This window comes from Azolla caroliniana, unplaced genomic scaffold, assembly GCF_043228905.1.
Source record: "Azolla caroliniana isolate FFs.n. ecotype wild unplaced genomic scaffold, voAzoCaro1.0.p SCAF_8, whole genome shotgun sequence".
Taxonomy (NCBI): domain Eukaryota; kingdom Viridiplantae; phylum Streptophyta; class Polypodiopsida; order Salviniales; family Salviniaceae; genus Azolla; species Azolla caroliniana.
Window position 1 is genome coordinate 4,026,359 of NW_028230443.1, and position 13,106 is coordinate 4,039,464.

Consider the following 13,106-nt stretch of genomic DNA (forward strand, 5'->3'; position numbering starts at 1 on the left):
TAAGTTCGTCTATTTACTAGAATGCCCCTAGAAGTTCCAAATTTACCAAACTACCCCTATGTCCAAAAAATTACACTTTATAAAGTAATTATACACTCAAATCTATAATTACTTTATAAAGTGTAATTTTTTGGACATAGGGGTAGTTTGGTAAATTTGGAACTTCCAGGGGCATTATGGTAAATAGACAAACTTCCAAGGGTATCCTGGTACTTTTCCCTTTTATTTATTATGTATTGTGTGTGGCCACGGGCAAGCTAATGATGAGTAGAACAGGAGGGGTATTGTTTGTAAATATACAAAACCTGAAGCTTTATTTCTATGTGTGTATTTATTTTAGGTTTAGACAGTAGTAGCAGTAGTAGGGAAGAACAGAGAAGAGAAGAAGAAGCAGAGCTCATGGCGAGTCGACAGGACGACGCAGAATCAGAGGAGAAAGAGAAAGAGAAGGAGAAGGAGGAGGAGGAAGAGGAAGAAATCGGGTTTGAGGAGATGGGTTTAGACCCTCGCCTACTGAAAGCCATCACCAAACGCAGAATCTCTAATCCTACTGCAATCCAGCTCAAAGCCATCCCACTCATCATGGTTAACTCAACTAACCATACCTTTTCTTCCTCTTCTAAGCTCTATCTCTGATGTGTTTGTTGAAATTTGATTTATGTATGGGTTTTTCCTTTGCCTGCATCTATAGCTTTACCATTTCCTTTTCTGCCTGTCACTATGAAGATTGGAGATTTTTCTTCGATGCTTTGATTGCAAAACATTGTTGAAGGTATCCCATTGGAGAGACCTTGGGAAAATAGGAGGCCTATCTTAGTTAATGTTTCGTTTTTCATCCTTTGTACGATGAAGAGGGAATTGTTTAGTGTCGAAGGATACGTAAGGTAAAACATTGCTTGCTTTTGGACAAATAGCATACTTTAGGATCAGATTTTGTTTCGATATATTGCTGTTTGCTTAGCAACATTCGGCTGAAAAAAACCAAGTTCAATTGGCACTTAGTAGAATACACAGCAGTAATGATTGTAAGGTATAATCTATTAATCCACTTCAAGTTCAATCAGTAATGGCGGACAGCACAGCATTTCGCAATTGGATGTATGTTGTATACTCTTTTTGTTGTGCTTGATATTTTCAATTAACTTTTTCTCATGCACATGATAGTTTCATAGATGTTGATGAAACATTGCAAATGTAAGCAATAGGTTTGAAGCTTCCATATTATGGCATCTGGTGCAAGACGAGTATGATTCAACTTGTCACACCTGGCGGATAAGACAATTGATGATTAGGTCTAGAATTACCTCGAATCTAAAAAACTTCAGTTTAGCACCCCTACATTGTCAGCAATGCTTCTGTCCTTGTTAGGAGTACAACCTTGTAGGAATTCTTGAAAATCATATCAGATATCCTCATAATATCATATACAAGGCATTCCAAAGTGAGATGTTCTTATGTTTCTAGTACATGGTGGCAACATGAGTCACATATTCTCTTGCTCTGCTCAATGTTCAGGAACTTCAATGTGTGTTACTGTGAATGCATTAGTGTGAATCGTGATGGCACATCTTGTTTGCTTTGACATGGGTGTCCAGATATAATGTTGGGCATCAGTCTTTTGCATGATGCTAACATTTTCGTTCTTTGTATATCATTTAATCACAATAAATGCTGCTGCTATTCGAGATAGCTTTTGTGTAGGACAAATCGAGCTATAATTGGGATTGATTATTACTGTTGCATATGCTTTCATTTGAGAGAATCTTAATTTGCAAAGTGATCAGACAAACAAATTTGTTTATGCATTTGTGTACAATCTATAAATAGTTCATGTAAACATATTGATAGTATTCATAATGAAGTTTAATATTGATGAATAGTGGGTTGTTCTGTTGTGTAGGAGGGAAAGGATGTAGTTGCAAGAGCAAGGACAGGATCTGGAAAGACACTTGCTTATCTATTGCCTCTCCTTCAGAAGTGCATTAATAATAAGCGAGATACAGAGTCTGGTCTATCTGCTTTGGTGCTAGTTCCTACCAGAGAGTTATGTCAGCAAGTATATTCAGAAGTGACATCATTGTTGGAGCACTGTGGAGGACCATGGAAGGCAGTACAGTTAACAAGTAGCATGTCTACACCATCTTTGGTATTTCATTTTTTCTGCGATAATTACATAGTGATTTTCATGTCACAAGAAAGTCATTCTGAATTAACTGACCTTTCGGGACAGAATGCTGCACTAGGAGGAGCTCCAGACATTCTTATATCAACACCAGCTTGTATTGCTATGTGCATACGAGAAAAAATCATAAAAGTGGCCTTGTGGCAAGAAAAGCTGTCAACCATGGTGTTAGATGAGGTAAATGTAGATCATTTTCTCTTTAAACTTGGAGTACAATGTCATCTCTGGAAGCTATACAGGACAATACGTGATGCTTTAGTGCGAAACTCATTTCCTTTTCATAGTATATACTTGTGTATGTATGTATATTGAAGATCATATAAAATGACTGGAACATAATGTAATCCAATGTTTGCTTGCATGACTACAGGCGGATCTCCTCCTCTCTTATGGTTATGAAGATGACATTCGAAACCTTGCACCGCATATCCCTCGAAAATGCCAGTGTATTTTGATGTCTGCAACATCAAGGTTAGGGCACAATTTCTTGTACTGGAATTATAGTTGCATAGTACGCAATTGCTTGACGTAGAAAGGATTTATAAATTTTCTTTCTGGTTATAGTTCTGATATTGAAAAACTCAAGAAGCTCGTGTTACACAATCCAGTTACCCTGACCCTTACTGAAGTGGAAGGCGATTTGAAGGATGATATTGTTCCGACTTCTGTACAACAATTTCAGGTATTGAATCTCTGGTCTAGCATATGCATTTATATTTCTTTCTAGACCATCTTTCCATATCTAAAATAATTAATATAATTCATAAAATAACAAGAATATTGATGTTTAGGCTTTCATAAGCTATGGGGCACCTTGGATGCAAAGAATTTCTTTACCTCTTCATAAGATAGCATAAGTGGGATCCTTTTTATGTTTGTAGTACGTACTAGTTACTAATCTTATATAATCCTTTGATGTGCAACTTTATGTTTGTCTAGGAATGGTAAGATTCAACAATGGTCTTGGTGAAGCACTTTATACATATACTAGGAAATTTATATCATTTCAATTGCTGAGTATGCATTTTCATTATAACTAGCAATATGTCTGCAGATTTTATGTAAATCAGAGGACAAACTCCTAAATATTCTGGCGCTCCTGCATCTTGAGCTTGTACAGAAGAAGGTTCTAATTTTTGTGAACAAAATTGATACTGGATTTCGCCTAAAGCTTTTCTTTGAGCAGGTTGATTCTTTGAGCCTATGATTATATGGTTGTGGTAATTTAGAGTCTTGAAAGTGCCATTATTTCTTAGAAAGAATTTCTCTGTTTGTTACCAGTTTGGTGTCAAATCAGCAGTATTGAATGCCCAATTACCGCAAAATTCGAGGTTGCATATACTCCAGGTATGCTTTTCACTGGTTCTGTATATCATTAAATGTTGATGAGCAAGGGATAACTTTAATACTAATGGCCATATTTTCTGTATAGGAGTTCAACCTTGGCTTATTTGATCATCTGATTGCCACAGATGATGGTAAGCTTGTGGAAGGGAATCAAGCTCAAAGATCTACCCATGGGAAAGAGAAAGGTGAACCAAATCCTAGTGGGAAGAAGAAAAATGGAAAGCAGACTATTTCAGACTCTGAATTTGGAGTTGTACGCGGAATTGATTTCAAGAATGTTCAGACTGTAAGTGTTCAGAGCAGATATAGGAATTATACGTGGCAATATCACTGAACTCAACATGTTGTGATATTTAATATGTTTAAAAATCAAATGACTTTGTTGTCTTGTCATTTGGGTTTTTATTTGGCATCTCCCTAGTGTGACCAAAATGGTAACATGGTTCTTCAGTGGTGTCTAAACATGTTTCACTGTAATTGCATTCATGGCAGCTCCATATTTAGTTTCCTTTGTCTCTGAATGTTTTTTCCTATCAATAGGTAATCAATTTTGATGCACCAAAAACACCTTCAGGTTATGTGCATCGAATTGGGCGGACAGGTCGTGCCCAATCAACAGGTGCAGCTATTTCCCTTGTAAGTATTATCTCAGAGCTATTTCCAGATATATGTATCAGTTCACAAAATGTATTCGCTTTCTCCTGGAGATCATTGCTTGTCGATATGCTACAAGAGTTAATACCACATTCTTGATTGAAGAAATAGATGTTGGCATATGGCCTCAGGGATATCGTTTCTACAATCTATAGTAATCACAAGACTCTTGCTCTCTTGTTAGAAATCTGTACATACTGTTTTACCCATAATTTATGAAACTGGCTAATATACATGAATCTTGAAAAAGCACAACAATCAGGAAAATAAAAAGTTTAACCAGTTTGTGGCCTGTTTTGTAGATTTCTCCAGAAGATGAAAAACTCTTCAAAGACATTGAAGACATGTTAAGTGAAGGCAGCAGCAGTGGAAAAACGAAGCACATCACAGAATTTCCTTTTCTTACGAAGAATGCTGTGGAGTCTTTAAGATATAGAGCTGAGGTACAAAGAACCAATTTATTTGATTTCTTGGTTTTTGTTTACCTGCTAGGGATTATTGTGGTAAATTAAACTGCCTTTTAGCTGTCCGTGCCCCAGATATTCATTAGTTGAGTTTATGCGTCAGATTGTACAAATTTTGTGCACTTGTTCTTATGCGCATATTTGTTTAGATTGTTATTTGCAGCTCTTTCTATGTATTATCATGGTTCCCATTGTGGTGGTTTTGTTCATGATGTTTTTGAGTCACCATGTGACTTTTGACATAAATCGATGTCTACATATTTTCGTCCATGATATACCATAATTTTAGCCTCAATTTCTTGGAGTCGCCACAAAAGACCTTTGGTCTTATGTCATAAAAATTCAAAATTTAACCTAACTTAATTGGTTTATGCTTCTAGTCATTGGGCTTCTAACAAACAGTTTGGTTTCAATTATACCCTGTATTTTCTCGCATCACCTGTTTGAATATTTTTTTAGTTGTCTTTAAATTTTAACAAGATTTGATAAAAGCTGGCATATTCTCTCAGATTCTTTGAGTATGCATACCATTGCTACAAGATGTTGTTATGCTTGCCTAATCTCCTCTAGAAGTGATTGGTTAAACAATCAAATTTAATTTAGTGATATTATTACGATGGTTGACTGAAATAATTTAATCCAAAAACTGGGTTTCCTTGCAGGATGTGGCTAGGGGAGTGACAAAAGTTGCGATAAAGGAAGCACAAGCTAAGGAGCTAAGATTAGAAATTCTGAACTCTGAAAGGTTTGAGCTGTTTGAAATGGAATACTTTTAGGTTATGATGTCTAGTTCATTGTAATCACATGGATATATGCACAGGCTAAAAGCTCATTTTGAAGACAATCCTACTGATCTTGGTAAGACTGAATAAAACATCAATTTTTTGTTTCATGTGTTGAAATCTCTGGTTTTGCGGGTAAATTGGTTTTCTTTTCATAATGTCATATATCCTATAGGTGTAGAAGATTAATAACGAAGAAAGAACCCTCTAAGATTCCAAATGTACCAATGACACTGAACAAGTTATTACATCTTCAAATTGTCTATAATCCTGGAGAACAAATCCAAAATAAAAAACTAGAAGAGTAAATCTTGTCTCACTAGGTAGGAACCAGATGTGTGTACATCATGTACGTACTTTTGCATACAATTCATTTATAGCAAAGGAAAATGAAAACAGTGTCAGATGATCAATAAGGTATTGGTATTTTTGGTGTGCTACTACCCTATACCTGTGTGTTTACCATATGGTATACATATATATGAGAGTCAGCTATGTCTAAAGAATGTGTGCTATGAAGACTACAGAGAGATCTTGTTTTTTGCATTATCATGTGAGATCAGAGAGTCATAATGTAGGAGATGATTTTTTGACCTCTCATATGGTTGTATGCATTGCAGATTTGCTAAAACATGATAAAGTTCTGAGTAAAAGGCAGCCATTGCCACACTTAAAGTCAGTACCTGAATATATGCGAGATCCATCAACTGAAGCTGCAAGTAAAGCTCTGAAGCTTGCGAGAGCTGCAATGGGACAGATTTCAGGAGTGAAGAGAAAGAGGAGAGGTAGAACAGACGATCCTCTCAGAACCTTTTCAGCCAATGTGAGTTACCACTTCCATTCATTTCTTTCGAGTATACAATGCATTTATTCATGTTGTATATACATATAAAAATGTGGATATAAATTAGTGAACCTAGAAGTTAAATGTAACCATGATATTCTTTCACATCATAGGGAAGAAAAGGGAAGGCTGGACCTGATGGAGGGAAGAGCACTTTATGGGCCCGGAAGCAAGGAAAGAGAAAAGCTTCAGGCAGCAATGGCAAGCCTCGTGAGCGGAAAAAGAAACATAGACGTAACAAGTAAAGCATCAACCAATTGTGGTTTCAAAGGATATGACTGAAATTGCATGGTGAAAAAATACACCATTTATTGTATTTATATAGTTGAGTTGCAGCACCCCAAATTTTGCCTCTTGAAGACATTAACTATTGTGCCCTCCCTCCAATTGCTGATCAAGGTGTCTTTTGTGGAATATTTATTAATTGCTTAAGATCTAATGAATGTGTTGAAATGGTATTCCACCCTACAATAGAATTTATGTGTATGTGCTCATGTACATCTGAATTGTGTGTAGGAGCATACATACATTGCCCGTATGGAAATTTTCTTGGCATGAATTGTATGGATATTTGCTGAGTAGGTTCATTGTCAACCTGCTTTCAACAGACACTCTAACCTGAGTGGGATTTAAGGGCAAATTGTCCTGTGAGGTGGTGCTTGACTTTTAGGTGATATTTCGCTAGATTAAGCTTCAATAATACAGTGCAAGACAGACTAATTTATATGGTATAATTGGAATGACGGTGAAGGAATGTTTTTTGTAAGTGAATGGTGATGGATGCAGCTCCTTTCTGGAAAATGTGCTTGTCCCTCATCTCTATTGTCATGTTTCAATGAGGTTCTTTGACATTATGCAGAACAAACCTGCTTAGAATATTAGGTACACCTGATCCTTGCATTATTGTTTAATAGTAAGCAAGTTGCTTTCTACTCCAATTTTGCTAATCTTCTTGATCTTGATGAAAATTTTGCTATTGCTTGATTTAGTTCATTTTTAGCCAGGATGTCACTCATTTTATGATTTTCAGTGTAGATGAATTGTATAAGTAACCATGCCATTTTGAAAGAGAGAGAGAGAGAGAAGGAAAGAGAAATTAATGTTTTCTAAAGGCCAGAATAGGATTATGGTGTAAATCTTTATTAGAAATATGAGGGAATGCATGTCCATATTATAACAAAAATAAAAGCTCTAGATTTCCTAAAGTTTCATGAGCATGATTTTATTGCATGTGGTCATATTATTTTGGAGATGGTTTGCAAGCATGAAGTGCTTATTTGATTATGGATTTAGGGATAGTGATTGGACATTGTATTTGAGGTTGTGAGAGATTGAGTTAGAGATGTTACTATTCTTTTCTATACTTAAGTTTTTTATCCAATAATAATTTCAGGCAACATTTAGTTGTATCAACCCTCTACTAAATTCGAGCAATAAGTTAGGGCCACAATTGAGAAATTGGCCTCTCACTAGGATAGTTGTTACTTTACCATAGTTAGTGGGTTGGTAGAGATGTTACCATTCTTTTCTATACTTAAGTTTTTTATCCAATAATAGTTTCAGGCGACATTTAGTTGTATCAACCCTCTACTAAATTAGAGCAATAAGTTAGGGCCATGAGAAATTGGCCTCTCACTAGGATAGTTGTTACTTCACCATAGTTGGTGGGTTGGCCTATGAGGTAGTTTGTTTCGAATGCCATGGTTACCAATTGGTCTTCCATTAGTAGACATTCTTCTTGTTCGTGCACCTTTTGCATGTAGGCTCCAAATCCTATAGGTCTCGTTGTATTTGTGAATGTAGGTTGTGTCATTGCAGAAGTCCATGACCAATCTAGTTACCCGTAGGAAGGGTCGCCCAATTAAGCACTTGTAGGCTACTTGGTTTGTGGGCCTTTGTGTCAACGAAGATGAGCAAAAACTCAACTCCAACATGAGCTCGATTTACTTAGCTAGTATGTGGTTAAAACTATGGGTGGGAGGTGGGAGAACTCCCATAGCTTTGTACACTTCTTTGAGGGATATTTTCATTGTAAGTGCAAGGATATATTGTAAGAGTGCCACGTTAACATTTTTCGTGAGGGCATCTGTGTATGCTCAAGGTTCAATGGCAGCAGTACATGACGATACATTCTTCTTTGAGTATTACATTTCGGGGTGGGATAATGGCCTAGTTTTCAAGTTCGCTCAAATTCAAGCTTGGTAGGTTGGGCACTAATTGTTCCGCTTCTTTTTTATGAAGGAGCTTGATGTACCCCTCAATACGTTGTTTTTCTTCTATTGGGTTTGGATAAGCAATGAGGTGTGTGGGTAATCCCTTGACTAGGTCTTTGGTAGTACCTTCCTTGCTTCATCTTCCACGGATGGAGTTGGTTGAATAAGAGAGGCCAGGCCGGTTTTGATTATTAGTTTCATTATGTCTTTTGTGGCTTCCTTTTCTTGTTGGCCAGTGGCGGCCAAGTATGGAAGGAGGAAGAGGCCAGTTGGTTCCTAGAAATATAATAACTAAGAATTATATTAGGAACGGTCGGATCCGAAAGAGGTATGCCGATTCGGATCCGGATCGATTCATAGTCGGTTGCCGGTTAGGCATCGTTTTGTAGCACAGACTAGATGCTTATAAAAGGATCCAAATATCATTGTATGAACGACGAAACATTAATATAACATCGTGTTATTATTGTCTATCTGATCTTTATTTCGTCTTGTGTTTAATGTATTGATCTTATGCGTGTAACATTGTGTGTTGTGAATCGGGTCTCCACCAGACATTAACCGGTTGAAGCATATCGGAGTCGGAAATCCTTATCGCAACCACCCCTTTGGTGAAGTGATCCGAAAGGACACCCTGTGTTAGTGGCTAGTTCGGCCCAAGAGTAACACAGTTTTGGCGTTCGGATCTGTCTGTTCCTAATAAAATTCTTAGTTATTATATTTCTAGGAACCAGCTCGCCTCTTCCTCCTTCCATACTTGGCCGCCATTGGCCAACATTTCTTTTGTGTCACAGTTTGTGTTTTCGAAAGCCATCTTATCCATAAGCTCTCTTATGATATTTTTTAGCCCATGCATCTTTGACTCCATTATACATCCAAATAGTTTTGCCATTAGCGAGCCAACCATGATGTCATGATAGTTGTTTACATTATTTACATCTCCACCTTTTTGTAAAGGTTTGATCCAGTTTGTAGTCCAACAGTACGACATGTCATGTTGTAGAGCATGGACTGGAGGACGAAAGAAAACATTCAACGAGCTAGGGGTTTTAGGTAAACGGTTGATGGGTGTTGAAGCGACATCACGTCATTGGTTTGACAAAAGGATGAGTGAGGATAAGGTGAGTTCACAAAGCAAGATTAGCAAATCAAATAAGTGGATATATAGAACGATTTCAAAGGGCAAGCGAAGGATTCAGATGAATATTTAGGGAGCGATGTGAACTTGTAGGTCTTCATGCAAGGGTTTACAAGCATTGTTTTTTTATCTACTGACTAATTTGTGTACATTGGAGATGTTCAGAAGGATTGCCAATTGATGATGCAAATGGAGAGAACTGATCCCTCTGCATACTCTTTTTTTATCGTAATTACCTTATACTTAGCGATGGACCCGATTTCGGCTCAAACCGAATCGAACTGAAAAACCGTGGCTTAATGGTTTATAGGTTCAAAGATAAATAAACGGTTTGGTTTGGTTTCAAATGTTACTAATCGGTTTCGGTTCAGTTCGGTTTTGAATTGACCGGTTTATCGTCTTATCGGTTTCTGTTTATGTGGCTTGGTTTAAAGGTTTATAGGTTAAAAAATACTCATAAATATTCTCTATAGGCTCTAACTTTCAACTTTTAATTTTAAACTATTGTTTTAACTTATTAAATTTTATATGTATTATATGTAGAGTCTCCTTTTCATTTATGATGATCAATTCTGATAAGTATGATGATCAAATTTATGATAAATATAATGATCAAATTTATGATTAGTATGATGACCAAATTTATGATTAGTATGATGACCAAATTTATGATTAGTATGATGACCAAATTTATGATTAGTATGATGACCAAATTTATGATAAGTATGATGACCAAATTTATGATGATTTTCTCACACAAATTTATAATAAGTATGATGATTAATATTAATAAAAAATGGTTTAGTTTGAAATTTTTCATAAACGGCTTGGTTTAAATGGCTTCATAAATTTTAAAATAGTTTGGTTTGGTTTTTATTATTAATAAATGGTTTGGTTTGGTTTCAAGGCCAAGAAACCGAACCGGCCCCATTGCTACTTATACTAGCGATACGTTGTTATTACTAGTAGGAATCAGCAACGGTTCGGTTTCAGCAAACCAAACTTGTTAAGCCTTAATTGGTTTGGGAGTTTCTAAACTTGAACAAAACCGGTTCCTAAATTGGTTGAAGGTAACTAGTTTGGCCAAACTAGTTAAGCATAAACCGATTTAGCCAATTGGAACAAAGAGGTTCAGTTCGGCTTCAGCCATCCTAAACCTAGCCTAAACTAGTTAAGAAAGTTCAAGCCCGAGTTGAGCCAAACAGAACCTCCAAACCTCAAATGGAGAGAACCAATCTTTCCGTGCACACACTTTCTTTTCATTGTAATTACCTTACCCTAGTGGTAAGTTTTTCATACTAGTAGGACAAGGCCTAATTGGTTTGGGAGTTTCTAAACTGGAACAAAACCGGTTCCTAAATTGGTTGAGGGTAACTGGTTTGACCAAACTGGTTAAGCATAAACCGGTATAGCCAAACCGATTAAGCCTTAATCTGTTTGGAACAATGAGGTTCGGTTCGGCTTGAGCCATCCCAAACCGGTTAAGAAAGTTGAAGCTTGAACTAAGTTGAACCAAACCTTCAAAACTCAAATGGAGAGAACCAATCTCTCCTTACACACGTTTTTCCCCCCCCGTAATTACCTTACCCTAGCGTTAAGTTGTAATTACTAGTAGGACAAGGTCAAATCGGTTAAGCTTAACCTGTTTAGGAGTTTCCAAACTTGAATCGAACTTGTTACCCTCAACTGGTTTAGGGAAGCCGATTAAGCCTTAACTTGTTTGGGAACAAGTTTGGAACAAAGAGGTTCAGTTCGGCTTGAGCCATCCCAAACCAGGTAAGAAAAGCTCAAGCTTGAAATGGAGGTTTGGTTCAAGCCGTTGCTGACTCCTAACTACTAGCCCTTTGAGAGCAATTTTCTCACCTCTCTATTGCTCCATACATATCCTCATGATTTACTAGATGCCACGCCACCATAGAAATGTAAGGGTTGAGCCCACGACCTCCTCGTCTCCATTGGGCAACCATGTGGACACACTCTTTTTCTCTCTCACACACATACACTCTTTCTCCTTTCTCTCTCTCTCTCTCACACACATACAATCTTTCTCCTTTCTCTCTCCCTATCTCTCTCACACACACACGCACCCACACTCTCTCTCATACACACACACACATACACACACTTTCTCTCTCTCACACACATACTCTTTCTCCTTTCTCTCTCTCTCTCTCTCACACACACACACTCCCTCTCTCTCTCTCTCTCTCACTCACACGGTCCCTAGAGAGCGGTTGTTTGATAGGCTTAAGAGCTTGAGGATACCAGATGACATGGTTTGGGCCATCTACGCACTATATGAACAAGTGTCCGGGTGTGTTCGATGCCCAGGCGGCATATCCGATAGTTTCACTAGCACTATTGGTGTAAAACAAGGTTGCCCCTTATCTCCGACTCTTTTTGGGATCTACATTGATGAGATCACAGATTTTATTGCTCGTAAGGGAGGCAATGGAGTAGTCCTTGGAGATACGCAGGTGCATATCTTGCTCTATGCAGATGACATAGTTTTGCTCTCTGAATCCGAACACGACCTACAAAGGCACCTTAATGCCTTAGATGACTTTTGCACACAACGAGGATTGGTAGTGAATCTAGGGAAAACTAAAGTCCTTATCTTCCACACGTCGGCCCAAGTTGGGCCAAGTGTCACCTAACTATCTCCCATAGCCCAGTTGAGGTGGTTGGATCATATGTCTATCTCGGAGTCACTTTCAGTGCCCGCTCAGGTAAATTTTCGATGACACAAGCAGCGAAGGATAGACTTACAAGAGGACATGCATCCCTCTCACTCCTCGAGAGACAATGCCACCAAGCATACTTCCAAGAGCCACGAACTAAAGGGTGGCTCTTTGACTCATTAGTGACTCCCTCTCTCATGTATGCATCAGCGGTTTGGGCCCCAGGACTACCATCTTTCATGTGGACGCAATTAGAGAGACCATTGGTGATGATGTTATCACGCCAACTCCGAAGCAAATCGTCGGTCCCACATGATATTATTAGGGCTGAGTTCACTCTACCCCCTATGTTAGTAGAAGCACTTTTTCAACTGGTAGTCTTTATACACAGGATACATAACCAACCACTTGATAGAATATCCCACCAAGCCTTTAAGGCTTCTCGAGCATTGTATGAGTCCGGCTATACTAGCTCATGGTATGGCATGATGGTGAGTTGGCTTCTTGCCAACGGTCTAGACATTACTAACCTCCCCCCCCTTAAGTACGACCACACGAATGATAACACTTTACTCTCTCATGAGGACCGTAATAAAGTAATACGCCAAGAAATATGACAAATTTATACCCGGTATAAATGGATCACCCCACTAGAGCCACTCCCATCTAAAATGTCGTACTATAAGGAACACTTTATGCACTTCTCTGAGTTAGGTTTTATCACGCGCCCAAAATATCTAGATGTATTCTTACCACATGCACTAAGGGTTGTCATTGGTCAACTTAGAATATCATCTCACC

General features: G+C 37.9%; 1 protein-coding gene across 1 annotated transcript; it reads left to right on the forward strand.

Annotated features, from left to right (window-relative positions):
* Window positions 1–375: 375 nt before the first annotated feature.
* LOC147860838 (P-loop containing nucleoside triphosphate hydrolases superfamily protein) lies at window positions 376–6,697 on the forward strand. The gene is made up of 14 exons (XM_087323796.1): window positions 376–585; window positions 1,901–2,146; window positions 2,231–2,359; window positions 2,553–2,653; window positions 2,747–2,864; window positions 3,237–3,368; window positions 3,464–3,529; window positions 3,615–3,815; window positions 4,070–4,165; window positions 4,486–4,626; window positions 5,310–5,392; window positions 5,468–5,505; window positions 6,050–6,252; window positions 6,387–6,697. The coding sequence occupies exons 1-14, from the start codon at window positions 400–402 to the stop codon at window positions 6,516–6,518; spliced, it is 1,872 nt and encodes a 623-aa protein (XP_087179922.1). The 5' UTR covers window positions 376–399; the 3' UTR covers window positions 6,519–6,697.
* Window positions 6,698–13,106: the final 6,409 nt, after the last annotated feature.